We start from the raw sequence: 15,000 nt of genomic DNA, 5'->3' as shown, positions 1-15,000 counted from the left end.
GCCGGCCACCTTCAATAGCTCCGCCTCTGACTGTGAAGAGCCCACCACTTCCAAAGAGGTAGGCCCCGCCCAGATTTGTGTGTGTGAAGGGGGGTTGCCATGATACCAGAATTCACTGTGCTCAGTAGCAAATTACATGACGGAATCTTAAGGTTGTATGCTCATTATTATGCACAATATACAGTATATTGTGTGTGTGCGCATGTGTGTGTGCATGCGTGCTTGTGTTTGTGTGCGAATGAGTGTGTGTGTGTGTGTGTGTGCATGTGTGTGGGTGTGCATTCGTGTTCACGTGTGTGTGCGCGTGTATTTGTGTTCACATGTGTGTGCGCGTGCATCCACACGTGTATATGTGTGATTGTGATTGTGTGTGTGTGTCTGTATGTGTGCTTGTATATGTGTGTGTGTGTGTGTGTGATTGTCTTGCTCTGTGTGTGTCACCGCATGTGTATGTGTGTCACTGTGTGTGTATGTGTGTCACTGCATGTGTGTGTGTGTGTTGCAGGAGGGAATGGGGTGCTCGTTTGCTTTGGCTGATGTTGCGTTGGCAAGTGACGTGGCTTCAGTCTCTAAAGAACATTATCTACCTACACTCTTCAACGAAGGAGAGAGCAGTCAGGTATACACACACACACACACACACACACACACACACACACACACACACACACACACACACACACATATTAAGCAGTGAGGTCCAAAAGTCTGAGCCTAAACCTAACCCACAGAACAAAAGTTTTGTTTGATATTTTTGTGTAACCCTGGAAATAATCAAAAAGTTTGACTAACATTTATTTACTAACATTTCAAACGCAAAAACCCAATGTAACCCAATCTCTAGGTCAGTAATGAAATAGAAGAAAAATGTGACCACGTGACCATGCAACAGATCTCAGAGTTTATCCTCTCCATTAAAGCACGCATTCAGATGACACTCTTCATTTAAGGAAAATAAAAGTTAAACAGTTCACATCACCAGTGTTTAAACCAAGGGTTTCTCTCTCTGTGTGTGTGTGCCGGAGTATGTGTGTGTGTGTGTGCGTGTGTTGGTGTCTGTGTGCCTTTTGTGTGCGTGTGTGGGGTCGTTGTTGTGTGTGTGTGTGTGTGTGTGTGTGTGTGTGTGTGTGTCTGTGTAGGGCTTGAGGAATGACTTTGTGCGGAACATCATGTGGACTTTTGAGGACATTCACATGCTGGTAGGCTCCAACATGCCCATATTTGGAGGGGGGCGGTACCCAGCTGTCAGCCTAAGACTCAGGTGAGTTGGTGATTGGATGTCCTAGAGTGAGAGGTGTGGTTGGATACTTCTTCGTTCCATCATAATATTGTCCTGGATAATGATTAGAACGATGCGCCCTGATGGTATTAATGTTATGTGCTGCCCAGTGAGCCTAGGGTTAGGCTAACCCTAACCCTAACCCTGCCCAGTGAGCCGAGGCTAACCTTTACCCTGCAGTAATTAACTAGAGAAGCAGTGCAGTGGCGTGTAGATTAACTGGAGGAGCAGCAGGGTGTAGCTGATCAGCTCTAGACACATGATGACAGGACGGATTACTCATAAGTAAATACATATGGTTAACCCTAGGTCATAGATTAGACACTTCATTTGTGGATCAGATGTGTTATGTGGAGAGGTCATAATGAATCTTGTCGTCAGGGACAACAACAAGCCCATTAACATTCTGACGGGCATTGACTACTGGCTGGACAACCTGATGTGCAACGTTCCCGAGCTCGTCATGTGTTTCCATGTCAACGGCATCGTCCAGGTAACTCACACACACACACACACACACACACACGCTGTTTTAACTATTCCTACATTTCCCTCCCTCTCTCTCTCCCTCCCTCTTATGCTTATCATAAACTCGTTGATGATGTCATGACGTGTCCTAGTACCTGGGGGGGGGGGGGGGGGGGGGGGGGGAGCTGCTGTGTCATGTTGGAGATGATGAACAAGTGGGTTTTGGGTGTTTTATTGGTGTTATGTTAGAGTTAGACAATGGTTTAATAAAGGAGTGTTAAATCTCTCTCTTCCTCTGTCCCTCTCTCCCTATCTGTCCCTCTCTCTCCCTCTCTCTTTCTCTGTCCCTCTCTTTCTCTCTCTCTCTCTCCCTCTCTGTCCCTCTCTCTTTCTCTCTCCTCTGTAGAAGTATGAGATGATAAAGACAGAGGACATTCCTGACCTGGATAACTCCACCTTCTCCACGCGTGTAGTGAAGGACATCGCCCAGAATATCCTGTCCTTCCTCAAGTCCAACTGCACCAAGGAGGGACACACCTACTGGCTCTTCAAAGGTGTGTGTGTGTGTCTGTGTGTGTGTCTGTGTGTGTGTGTGTGTGTGTGTGTGTGTGTAAACGTGTGTGAGAGAGAGAGAATATTTGTGTGTGTGTGTATCCGTGTTTTGCCAACCATGTCTTGTTCCTCTCAGCCAGTGGAAGTGACATTGTGAAGCTCTATGACCTCACCACTCTGTGTGAGGAAGCTACAGAGCAGAAGTGTCAGAACCCCTTCACCCTGCCTGTGGCTGTCCTGCTCTACAAGTAAGCCCTAAAAACTACATTACCCATAATACTGTTCAGCATTTCCCCTTCACTCTGACTGTGGCTGTCCTACTCTACAAGTTAGCCCTAAAAACTACACTACCCATAATACTCTTCTGCATTTCATGGCAGTCAAGTAAGCACTTGAAATTGCATTACCCATAGTACTGTGCCAGAGAATCCTGCACTCTGTCTCCAGCTGCCTCCTGTTGAGCTCTTAAAACTTTATTATCTATTTTGCAATGCAGCTAAACCTCTTTACCCTGTGCTGTCAAACTTCTCAAATGTATTATAAAGGGTAGCTCAAGGTGTGTGTGTGTGTGTGTGTGTGTGTGTGTGTGTGTGTGTGTGTGTGTGTGTGTGTGTGTAGGGTTGCCAGTAATATGATGCTGAAGAATCAGAACAGGAATTATGGCACCATCAGAACGCTATTGCTGAACTGTGTCAAACTCCTGGATGAAGAGAGACACCCCCAGGTAGTCCATATACACACACACACACACATTAATACTCGTACACATGTATGCAGACACACACACATTTGTACTCATACACATGTATATACACACACACTCACACACTCACACACACACACACATTCATTCATACTCGCACCCGTGTATGCACACACATTCATACTCGCACACATACACACTCACACACATACACACACACACAAACATTCATACTCGAAAACATGTATGCACACACACACACACATTAGGGCTGAACGATTAATTGCATTTGCGATTTAATCGCGATATGATAAAACGCTAACCGCAACGTTCACGATTAAAAATGTGGTTTAAAATTTTTTTTTTTTAATTTTTGACATTTGAACACAGTGTTTAAAAAGTGCATGCCTTGTGTTTATTCTTACAATTACTTTGTTTACATTACTTAAATGCACAGTGGCAAAGCCACCGATTGGTTGTTCTTGATTCTGTAATGAGCAGTTAAATAAAAATTTAAAATGCGGGAAATAACATTTTACACTAAATGTATCTAATATTTTGTTGGTCATATTTAAATCATTCATTACGATTTGTTGGGAAAAAAATTAGGATAAAATAAAAAAATCGCATATTAAATCGCAATCGCAATATTGGGGGGAAAAAATCGCAATTAGATTATTTTCCCAAATCGTTCAGCCCTAACACACATCCACATACACACACATTCATACTCACACACACATCCACATACACACACATTCATACTCACACACATACATACACACACACACACAAACATTCATACTCGAAAACATGTATGCACACACACACACACATTCATACTCACACACACACACACACATCCACATACACACACATTCATACTCACACACATACACACATGAGTAGATGAGCGAGCTCATGTGACCTGTGTCCTCTCCTGTGATTGGCTGAACAGATGATGGCGTCGGCTCACTACATGCTGGCTGAGCTGTTCCAGCTGGATGAGGAGGCCGTGGCCTGTGAGGAAGGAGGCGGAGGCTCGGAGGATAGCTACAGTGAGGAAGAAGAGGAGGAGGAGGAGGAGGAGGAGGAGGAAGACACAGCCGCAGCCGCAGCGGGGACACCTGACGACAGTAAGGCCGTCGCCATCATCAAGTCTGTGGGAGAGCTGTCCGTGCCTGAGAAATACACCGCCACCAATCACACGCGAGTATGTTACAGATCCACCAATTACAGCCCAGCGTTTCACCTGTGCCATGGAAATCAATTATGCATCTATGCAACACATCTAACTTGTGTGCGTGTGTGTGTGCGTGCGTATGTGCGTGCGTATGTGCGTGTTTGTGTTTCCTTGCAGTCCAGTGGTGTGTTGCCTGTGTCTCAGGATAAAGAGGAAAGGTGCAGGCATGTGCTAAACTATGTACTCAAGGTAAGTAAATCAGTAAATGTGTGTTTGTGTAATGTGTAATGTGTGTGTGTGTGTGTGTGTGTGTGTGTAATGTGTATGTAATGTGTTTGTGTGTGTGTAGGGGCTGAAGGCTGTGGACAACAGTATAAAGCGTGATGGTGAGCTTCCCTCGGCCGATCCTCACACAGCCATCCCTCTGAAGTACGAACAGACCTGCAGCTCAGGAGCCATTCAGACACACATCAGCATGCTGCTCGACCCAGGTGTGTGTGTGTGTGTGTGTGTGTGTGTGTGTGTATGCACACGTGTGTGCGTGTGTACGCCTGCGTGTGTGTGTGTGTGTGTGTGTGTGTGTGTGCGTGTGCACACATGTGTGCGTGTGTACGCCTGCGTGTGTGTGTGCGTGTGCGCGTGTGTTTGTTAGTGTGTGTGTGTGCGTGTGTGTGTGCGTGTGTGTTTGTTTCCAAATACTTCCACGTTCCCCTCTCTGTCACTACTTTATATTATCTCTCTCTCTCTCTCTCTACCACTCTCTCTCTACCACTCTTTCTCCATCACTCTCTCTCTATCACTCTCTTTCCATCACTCTCCCCCCACCCCACCACATCCTCTCCCTGCTCTCCCTCTCTCTCAGCGGGTTGCCGTAGTAATGAGATGAAGAGAGTGAGTCGCTCCGGGATGCTTCCGGGTTCCTGGCAGCACCGGCTGAAGCTACAGCTCTTCCTGAAGGCCTCCAAAGCGTTCTACGTGCTGGCGGACGCCGCCAGCAACCTGCTCAAGTATGGCCGCGCGCTGCGCTACATCAAACTCGCCCTGCAGTGTCACGGTGAGCAGCACTCATGCCCACACAGATGCCCCCACAGATGCCCACACAAATGAGCAGCACTCAGGGTGGTAGCCTGGGCTAGCTTATCAGAGGAAGGGTGTTGGGTTGATGCACAAGGGGTTATTTGGTTGTCTGTAAGGCACAAGAAAATAAATGTGTGTAATATATGTGTGTTCATTTCTATGTGGATGTGTTCCTGTGTGTGTGTGTTCCTGTGTGTTCCTGTGTGTGTGTGTGTGTGTGTGTGTGTGCAGACGCGTACTGCTCCATCAGCAGCTGTCTGGCTCCGCGGGTGCTGCTGTTCCACAGCCAGTGTCTGTGTCTGTGTGGAGACGTGCAGCTCATGCTGGCGCACAACGCCTCCAACAGGGCCGCCTACCTGGAGGAGTACAGCTACCAGACGCAGGACGACCAGGAGCTCCTGCACTGCCTGCACAGAGAGAGCAGCTGCCAAGGTACACACACATACAAACACACTCACACACACACACACACACACACACACACATACACACACACACACACACGATCACACACATATACACACACACACACACACACACGATCACACACATACACACTATTAGGTGAAAATGTACCCTCAAGTTTACTTCGGACTCCGGAGTTGTGGTCACCTCATTTATCAACAGCATCACAATTATTCAGCTTTTTAAAGAAACTTCGAACACTCAACTGTCATCACAGTTTACCATGGAATGTAGCGATAAAGCCTACCAATGCGATGGCTGAAGCCATCTAGACAACAAGGTCATGCAGGTGAGTTAAAAGACAAGACTAGATAATAGATAATTACTGCACCCTCGTCAAAATGATGGATGGCCTTGAGATCGTCATTGTTAAAAAGTCAGTGATAGAAAATATTTGGATAATGCTCTGATACACACACACACACACACCCACACACCCAGGACGATCAGGAGCTATTGCACTGCCTACACAAAGAGAGTAGTTGCCAAGGTACATACACACACACACACACACACACACACAACTCACACACACATACATACATACATACATACATACATACATACATACATACACACTAACCCACCTATCTGGTAGGTGAATTAGTGTGTGTGTGCAGCATTTTTTGGTATCTTCTGTAGGGACTGACTGAGTCCCATGTCTTCATACTCATTGTGTGTGTGTATGTGTGTGTGTGTGTGTGTGTGTGTGTGTGTGTGTGTGTGTTTGTGTATTTTCGTACGTGTGTGTGTGTGTAGCATTTTCTGTAGCGACTGACCTGAGCGGTGATTGTGAGTACCAGCTCTTCGTCAGCTGTAAGTGTTACGAGGCAGCGCATGACCTTTTGACCTCTGAGGCAGTGACGTCAGGACCCCTAGTCGAGGTTGCCGAGCAACAGGGGACGCACACACGCAAACGCCTCGGCAACATCCGCAATGAGCTCGGAGTCTTCTACATGAACCAGGCCGCTACCCTGCAGAGTGAGAAGGAGGGTGAGCAACATATGAGTTTGCATAAGTACATGTGTGTGTATGTGTACATATGTGTTTGCATAATTGTGTGTGTGTGTGTGTATGTGTGCACACATAAGTACATGTGTGTGTATGTGTACATATGTGTGTGCATAATTGTGTGTGTGTGTGTGTGTGTATGTGTACAAACATAAGTACATGTGTGTGTATGTGTACATATGTGTTTGCATAAGTGTGTGTGTGTGTGTGTGTGCGTATGGGTACATATGAGATTGCATAACTACATGAGTGTGTATGTGTACATATGTGTTTGCATAAGTGTGTGTATACGTGTACATAGGTGTTTTCATAAGTATGTGTACATATGTGTTTGCATAAGTGTGTGTATACGTGTACATAGGTGTTTTCATAAGTATGTGTACATATTGTGTTTTCATAGGTGCGTGTGTGTCTGAGTTTGCATATATGTGTGAATGTGTGATTGTGTGTGTGTTGATTGTGTAAAAAAAAAATCCATAAAACACATTCACTCACTGGCAGAGTTGTGTGTGCCCCCAGTGAAGCAGGCTGTGTGTGTGGCGGAGCAGGACCTGTGGAAGCGGAGTTTCTCCTGCTTTGAGAAGGGCCTGCAGGACTTTCAGGCCATCTCCGACCCCACCAACACAGCGCTGTTGCTATGCAACATGGGCCGCCTCATGCGCATCTGTGCTCAGGCCCACAGCCAATCGGATGAGCCCGGGCACGGAGAGTTCTCACCAGAGGAGGCGCTCTACTACAACAAGGTGAGCTACCTGTCCTACTGCACACACACACACACACACACACCTAGCTCACACACCTGTCCTACTGCACACACTCACCTCACACACCTGTCCTACTGCACACATACACACACACACACACCTAGCTCACACACCTGTCCTACTGCACACACTCACCTCACATACCTGTCCTACTGCACACACACACACCTACCTCAGACACCTGTCCTACTGCACACACTCACCTCACACACACACCTCTCCTACCTCACACACACACCTCACACACCTCTCCTACCTCACACACACACACACCTCACACACCTCTCCTACCTCACACACACACCTCTCCTACCTCACACACACACCTCACACACCTCTCCTACCTTGCACACACACCTCACACACCTCTCCTACCTCACACACACACCTCTCCTAACTCACACACACATCTGTCCTAACTCACACACACCTTATACACCTGTCCTAACTCACACACACCTTACGCACCTGTCACCTCTCACACACCTGTCAACAACATAGCACAAGGCAGCGTACGGCATCCACAGTTGTCAGCCATCACAGGTATCCCACCCCTCTCTCGCTCTTTCTGTAGGCTGTGGATTACTACACGCATGCAGTATCTGTGTTGGGCAGTAGGGGGAGCCATGCTACAGTGTGGGACTCGGTCAACTGGGAGCTCTCTACCACTTACTTCACCCTGGCTACTCTACTACAGGACCACGCCCCACTGTCCAGGAAGGCTCAGGAACAGGTACACACACACACCACACTTACACACACACACTACACGTACACACACGCCTACACACATACACACACACACACACCCACACTACCTACGAGAACTAGGGCTTGCACAGAGTATTCCAGTAATCACAAATGTTTGTGTGTGTGTATGTGTGAGTGCTGTTTGTATGTGTGTGTGTGTTCTGTTTGTGTGTGTGTGTGTGTGTGTGTGTGTGTGTGTGTGTGTGTGTGTGTGTGTGTGTGTGTGTGTGTGTGTGTGTGTGTGTGTGTGTGTGTGTGTGTGTGTATGTATGTGTGCGCCCAGGTGGAGAAGGAGGTGACTGAAGCCATGCTGAAGTCACTACATTACTGTGACCTTGACACACCGTCTCCACGACAACCTCTCTACCAGTATCGAGCAGCAACCATTCACCACAGACTGGCCTCAATGTACCACAGCTGTTATCGCAACCAGGTATAGACACACGCACACATACACCTCTCTCTCACACACACACACACACACACACACACACATCACAGACAGGCCTCAATGTACCAAAGCTGCTATCGCAACCAGGTATACACACACACACACACACACACATACAGGCACACAGACTGACTAAACATGGTGGATTTGTAACTGGAAGTTTTGCCCAAAAGAGCCAATCACATTGTTGGAAACGGCATAACTGATGTTTCTCCTCCCTGCATGTTCTGTGTACTATCTACTGTTGTCATAGTAATAGCCGTCCCACGAAATTTGCTGCATGCGCAGTGAGCAAGTCAACACGAAGAATAGTCTGTTTTGGCCTTATTTGAGTGTTTGGGGAAACAATGTTCACACCGTTTATGTCAGATCTAAACACAGATTCACGTGATGTACTTCTTAATGTCTGTTTGACCATCCATGTGGACGGATTCTGTCATTGTTGCCAGTGGCGCCACTGCGTGTGACTGCCCAGTCCTGGAGCCGCAGGTCTTGCCACAGGTAGAACCCAGAGTGGCATAGGGAGAACTGCTCTAGCCTCAAGGTCATAGGGTTAGCTGTGTGACCCCACAGTGAAATAGGGTTAGTTGTTGCCCATCTGGCCCTGGGTTAGTGTTATGGTGAGACATACATACTGTCCTTGTGTTTGTTTGTTTGGAAATGTTTGTTTCCCACATGACCTAAAATATGACGACAGTTCCATTAAACATCCACTGAGACCCATACCTCCTCTCTTACACACACACACACACACACACACACACACACACACACACACACACACACACACACTGGAGCTGGAGTTGCATTATCTCCAAAAATAGACAGCAGTTCCATTAAGAATCCACTGAGACAACCCCCCCCTCACTCCCATGCTCACGCCAGCACTCACACACGCACATACACACATATGTTCAAGGCCAGAAGGTTAAATCAGAAACACAGGGTACATTGTGAATTAAATTAATTTTAGAGTTTAGATACTTATGTTAGATGATACTTTTTGCACAATTTGATGCATTTTGTACAGTATCGTCCTCAGAATGTCGTCGAGATTGTACGTGTTAAGTTTCGTGAAAATGAGAGAATGCGTAGGCGAGACACAAGACATCTATTGTACTTTGGCATTTTGATCAAATTTGAGTTGCTGGTACAATCATACGGATGGACGTATTGAAATTTCAGATCATTGAAATCTGTAGATGATTCTGAATACGTTTTGGGATGATGGAGCCAACAATTTTTGACCAGATGTTGAAAATGGGTTTTTGAGAAAATTGACATTTTTAGAGCACCTGAGAAGTGGGTGGAATTTCTAACCCACCATCCAAGTTTTGTGTTTTTTGGCCTTGCAGTGTTTGCCGCACGAACACGTTTAGCGGTACAAATAAATAATAATAATCGGACCAATATAGCCGGAAGTGGCGATGAAGGGCCTTTGCACCTGCAGGCCCACGACCCGTGACATTCTGTCCTCAAACAATACATTCACATCTGATGTGTGTGGCAAGGTTCATGATTCAAAGGTTCATTGGAAGCATTATTTCCAGTTTCAGATGGTGGCGCTGTAACAGATTTTTTTGACAGATAGCATTATGTGTGTAGTTTGTAAAAGTTCATCATTTGCTGCATTATGCAGGAATGAGTGTGTGTGTGTGTGTGTGTAGCGTCACTATCACACCTCTGTGTTCTGTGTACGACATTAAATTACTTAATTTCACAAGACTTCACATTCTAAACAATGCTTACATAATTCTCTGTGATAAATTATAGGTTTGTTACTTAAGATGTGAGGTAAAGGTTTTTAACACCACGCAGAAGGGGAGGGGGAGGGAGATGGACTTCTCTGCATGAGTCTACCTCAGTCTGCCCTCCCCTGCTCATCTCATCTCAGCCCCATGCACAGACTTTACCACTTACATATTCTGCACTATCACTTTGCTCTTTGCACTTTCCAAACACACACACACACACAAGCACAAGATCACTATCTTGCACTACCCATCCTCACAAGCACAAGAACATTTTTTTGCACTATCCACACCAGCAGCACAAGATCACTTTCCTCCTGGACACCGACACCGTCAAAATCATTGCACTCTGTACAATAGGGTCCTGTATCTGGAAACACTCTGTGTGAATATGTTCTCCCTATGTATATGTGATTTATGTATGTATGTTGGTGACGTGTATAAGTGTATATGTGTATAAGCTACTGGATGACCTAAATTTCCCTCGGGATTAATAAAGTATCCATCTATCTATCTATCTAAAGGTAAAGGGAGCTGAGCTAGGTTTCCTACCTGTGAGGGGAGCTGGGTTAGAGCTGAGCTAGGTTTCCTACAGGGAGCTGCGTTAGAGCCGTTTCCTACCTGTGAGGGGTGCTGCTCCTGGACACCCCTTGGGTTCACTATTCTATGCTTCATTGTGTGTGTGTGTTGCAGGTGGGTAGTGAGGGCGTGAGGAAGCAGCATCGTTCCCAGGCGGAGCTCCATTACAGTCGTGCATCGGCTCTCTTCCTCAGCCTTGGCCACACCCCCTGTGAGCTGCTGCGGACACTGCTGGAGAGAGTGGCCTTCATTCAGTTTACCACCTCAGGTGTGTGTGTGTGTGAGTCTGGTAGTGTGTGTGTGTGTGTGTGTATCAGTGTGTGTGTATCATTAGAGTAGAATGATTTAGGGTATTGTCAAGAAGCGAGAGTCATAACGTCATATTTAACTTTGTGTTAGCTAACCCTTTATCCAGCTGGTTATCCAGCTGCAGAGGTCAGACTCTCATGGCTGTAGCCATTTCAAAGAGATTTGGGACTGTTTTATGGTATTGATCCTGATTTCAGTGTGTTAATCTGTCTCTGTGTGTGTGTGTGTTTGTGTGTGTGTGGGTGTGCATGTGTGTGGGTGTGCATGTGTGTATACGTGTGTGTGTGTGCGTACGTGTGTGTGCATGGTTCAGCTCAGAGCAGTGCTGCTGTGAAGCTGAAGACTCTGACAGGAGCTCTAGAGGTCATGTGTGACACACGCCACGCCTTCAGCAGCATACACAAAGACCTTCAGGTACGCACACACACCTTCAGCCACAACACAACGAGCTTCAGGTACACACACACACACACACACACACACACACACACACGCCTTCAGCCACAACACAAGGAGCTTCAGGTACACCTACACACACACAGCACGCTTTCAGACGCATACACAAGGAACTTCAGGTACAGACAAACACACGCCACGCCTTCATGCCACGCCTTCAGCTGCATACATAAGAAGCTTCAGGAACACACACACACACAATCTCTCCCTGCCTTTGTAGGTTTGTAATATATGTGTGTGTGTGTGTGTGTGTGTGTGCATGCGCGCCCGGGGGTGTTCTCGTGTGTGTGTGTGTGTGCGCGTGTGTGTGTGTGTCTGTGTTTGTGTGTTGATGCGTTTCAGAGTGTGCCGTTAGAAGATCCTGAAGGTTCAGCCGAGGTCTGTGATAACTCTGGGCTAAATAGAGAGGAAGTGATGCGTTTGATTGGCGTATTAGAGCCAAGCCTCTCTTTCCTGCTACTGCAACTCATCAAACTGAGCAGCAAACGCAAGAGCAGGTAAACACACACACACACACACACACACAGGTTCACTGACAAACATATATCTGTTAAACATTGAGCAAAGTTATACCACAACCCCACCCCCACCTTTCACTCCACATGGCTGTTATGCTAACTGTTTTCTTCCCTCTTTGTTTACGGTGCGTGTGCGTGTGTGTGTGTGTGTGCGTGTGCGTGTGTGTGTGTGTGTGTGTGTGTGTACGCGCGCAGCGGGCAGGATGAGGACAGTGTGTATGTGTATAGGCAGGTGTACTCATCTCTTCTACGGGCAGAAAAGGCGGCCCCACTGGTGGAGCGTATCGCCCTCTACCTGCAGCTGCTGGAACAGCTCACAGGAAACACAGACACACACACCACAGAATGACTTACTCCACAGAGTGACACAATCACACACACTCAGCACAGCGTGACACACACACACACACACACACACACACACACACACACTCACCAAAGTGACACACGCACACACACACTCTCACCAAAGTGACACGCACACACACACCACAGAGTGACCCACTCCGTGGTGCACAGATATTCTCAGGGAAGCAGTCGGCTGGGGTTTCCTCTGGCTCTGTTCTCTGACTGACGTCACCAGTGTTGCCTTATCCTGACCCCGGCTGTCTGACCCCTGACCCCGGCTGTCTGACCTTGACCCCGGCTGTCTGGGGCACCAGCGTGTGCACTCCGCTGATCTACGCAGAGAAAGAGGAGCAGCAGGAGGAGGCTTCTCCGTCTTTTATTCCACGTCTGTGGAAAACAGTGTGAAGCTTAAGCTTTCGATGTGTGCAATAGACTTATGTGAACAGATTAATAATAAACACAATGTGTTGTTTTCACCCTTGTCGTTGTCTCAACACACACACACACACTCACACCTGTCTCCCGTGGGTGTAAGCCTAAGCATGCAATAATAATAATAATTCATTTTATTTGTAACGCACTCTTCATTCAGAAGAATCTCAGAGTGCCAACATAGTAGAAACTAACTATAATAATAAAATAAAATAAGACTAGTTAACATAGGCATAATAGAAAACTTAGTGACAGTGATTTATCACAAGGCCAGAAATGCCTTCGTGAATAAAAATGTTTTAGTCCAGTTTTAAAGGAGTCCAGCGTCTGCGTTGCCCTTAGGTGGTCAGGGAGGCTGTTCCATAAGCGTGGCGCGGCCGAGCAAAAGGCCCGGTCGCCAATGGTGCGGAGCTTTGTTTTGGGGACGCGACGGAGCGAGCTGTTTGAAGATCTGAGTCATGTTTGAGTCATTGTTCATTATATTAAAACAAGAAAACCATACTTTTGTAACATCAGTGAATTGTTTTTAACCCATTTTGATGTTACTATGAAATTAATATCTCTGATAGTTTAAGAAAACACGGGGCTAATAAGGGACTTTTATTTTGAAAAATCGTAACCGGAAGTCGCTCGAGCTCATTTGCCTATAGTTGCTCACTGAACGCTGCTGATCTGAGGGTGCAGGTGGAGGTTTATAGTGGTGTCAGTCCCTACCTACAGAAATGTTGTAAGAAATTATGTCCTCTACAAATGGTCACATAATTCGGTTACTAAAAGTTTGTTATTTGCAATTATAAGTCAAGGCTAGTCATGGAGAAAGTCTGGAGTTTAAAAATGTGCTTCCCGCTAGCATTTGAATGCTGACGCTTACTGTCCCTGACATAGAAATACTTCCCATTGCCTGGGTCCATAGCTATGGTCATAAAGTTAGAGCAAAGTTATATACATTTTTGAAACCTAATAATGTCGTAGTATTTGATTATGTTCACCAGTGCTATTTTGTTAAAGTCAAAGTAATTCACAAAGGGATATTTTTTTAATATACATATACAAACACAAAGCACATACGTAGACTTTCGAACTACAGTTACTATAGTGACCTCCAGCAAGCCTGGAATCTTTCTAACTTCACTTAATCTGTTGATCTTTCCACCTTGCTTCCCAACCAGGTCGCTGACTGCTAGTTTAGGTCATGGCACATCCAGGTGAAGTTTAATCTGTTTCTCTTACATGTCATTTTAAGTCACTTAAGACAAAACTGCGTTACATTACAAGGCTAGACCCCATCTGAGGAAGCCAACAGGTTAATTAGCTAAGACAGCTATCGCTAGCTAGCTAGGTTAAACTTAGTTATACTAATGGTGGCTAACGCTACCGTTGGTGCGCTCTCGTTATGTGTCAACAAAATAGTGCAGTATTGGATAACGACTAACGTATTACCCTGTCGCCCACCTTAAGGAAAAATATCTAACAAACTGGTCCAGTTTATAATTTAACCTGGGCCATCCAGCAAAAGTTTTCTTTACAAAGTAACGTTAACGAAACCATAACAGATTTTAAAAACGACTGGTAAACTGCATCAGTTCTCCATTTTAGAATGTGTGTTGCTCAGGTAAATTACCAAATTGGGCAGATGGACATAGGGGTAGGTGAAGAATTACAGATTTATGAGATTTTCCTCCATATGTTGTAATGTAAGCTTACATCCCAATGTAGGTACCCAATCTTCCTTCCACTGCTCCAGCGTTGATTCTGAAAATATTGAACTCTAAATTGACCATAGGTGAATTCTGAAGACATGTTTGTGTTTGTGATTATGCTTTTCTGGGTAGTGTATCAGAAGCCCTTTCCCCCTTCTGCTCCACCTGTGGTTGGAAAGGTAAGCATTGTGTGTGCGTTTGTAT

General features: G+C 46.0%; 2 protein-coding genes across 3 annotated transcripts in view; both read left to right on the top strand.

Moving 5' to 3' along the window:
- edrf1 (erythroid differentiation regulatory factor 1) overlaps positions 1–13,140 on the top strand; it is a 16,908-nt gene extending 3,768 nt beyond the window's left edge. The window contains exons 6-25 of one of the 2 annotated variants that reach the window (XM_012839309.3): positions 1–58; positions 506–619; positions 1,140–1,261; positions 1,661–1,772; positions 2,154–2,301; positions 2,436–2,547; positions 2,918–3,023; positions 3,961–4,215; positions 4,363–4,434; positions 4,535–4,676; positions 5,048–5,239; positions 5,494–5,694; positions 6,487–6,720; positions 7,258–7,481; positions 8,077–8,235; positions 8,536–8,685; positions 11,148–11,301; positions 11,656–11,756; positions 12,141–12,295; positions 12,512–13,140. The exon at positions 1–58 is cut by the window's left edge and continues 93 nt beyond it. In XM_012839309.3, coding sequence (XP_012694763.2) covers positions 1–58; positions 506–619; positions 1,140–1,261; positions 1,661–1,772; positions 2,154–2,301; positions 2,436–2,547; positions 2,918–3,023; positions 3,961–4,215; positions 4,363–4,434; positions 4,535–4,676; positions 5,048–5,239; positions 5,494–5,694; positions 6,487–6,720; positions 7,258–7,481; positions 8,077–8,235; positions 8,536–8,685; positions 11,148–11,301; positions 11,656–11,756; positions 12,141–12,295; positions 12,512–12,665 — 2,965 coding nt within the window. In that variant the 3' untranslated portion in view covers positions 12,666–13,140. The remainder of the gene's footprint in view (positions 59–505; positions 620–1,139; positions 1,262–1,660; positions 1,773–2,153; positions 2,302–2,435; positions 2,548–2,917; positions 3,024–3,960; positions 4,216–4,362; positions 4,435–4,534; positions 4,677–5,047; positions 5,240–5,493; positions 5,695–6,486; positions 6,721–7,257; positions 7,482–8,076; positions 8,236–8,535; positions 8,686–11,147; positions 11,302–11,655; positions 11,757–12,140; positions 12,296–12,511) is intronic. The other variant, XM_012839310.3, reaches the window with a different exon arrangement.
- Positions 13,141–13,765: 625 nt separating this feature from the next.
- LOC105910572 (fibronectin type 3 and ankyrin repeat domains protein 1-like) overlaps positions 13,766–15,000 on the top strand; it is a 6,284-nt gene continuing 5,049 nt past the window's right edge. Inside the window, exons 1-3 of the mRNA XM_031579122.2 lie at positions 13,766–13,823; positions 14,266–14,301; positions 14,929–14,975. Coding sequence (XP_031434982.1) covers positions 14,289–14,301; positions 14,929–14,975 — 60 coding nt within the window. The 5' untranslated portion in view covers positions 13,766–13,823; positions 14,266–14,288. The remainder of the gene's footprint in view (positions 13,824–14,265; positions 14,302–14,928; positions 14,976–15,000) is intronic.

The sequence above is a fragment of the Clupea harengus genome, chromosome 13, assembly GCF_900700415.2.
Source record: "Clupea harengus chromosome 13, Ch_v2.0.2, whole genome shotgun sequence".
In the NCBI taxonomy this organism is placed as follows: Eukaryota; Metazoa; Chordata; class Actinopteri; order Clupeiformes; family Clupeidae; genus Clupea; species Clupea harengus.
This window is presented reverse-complemented; position numbering and strand designations above follow the sequence as displayed.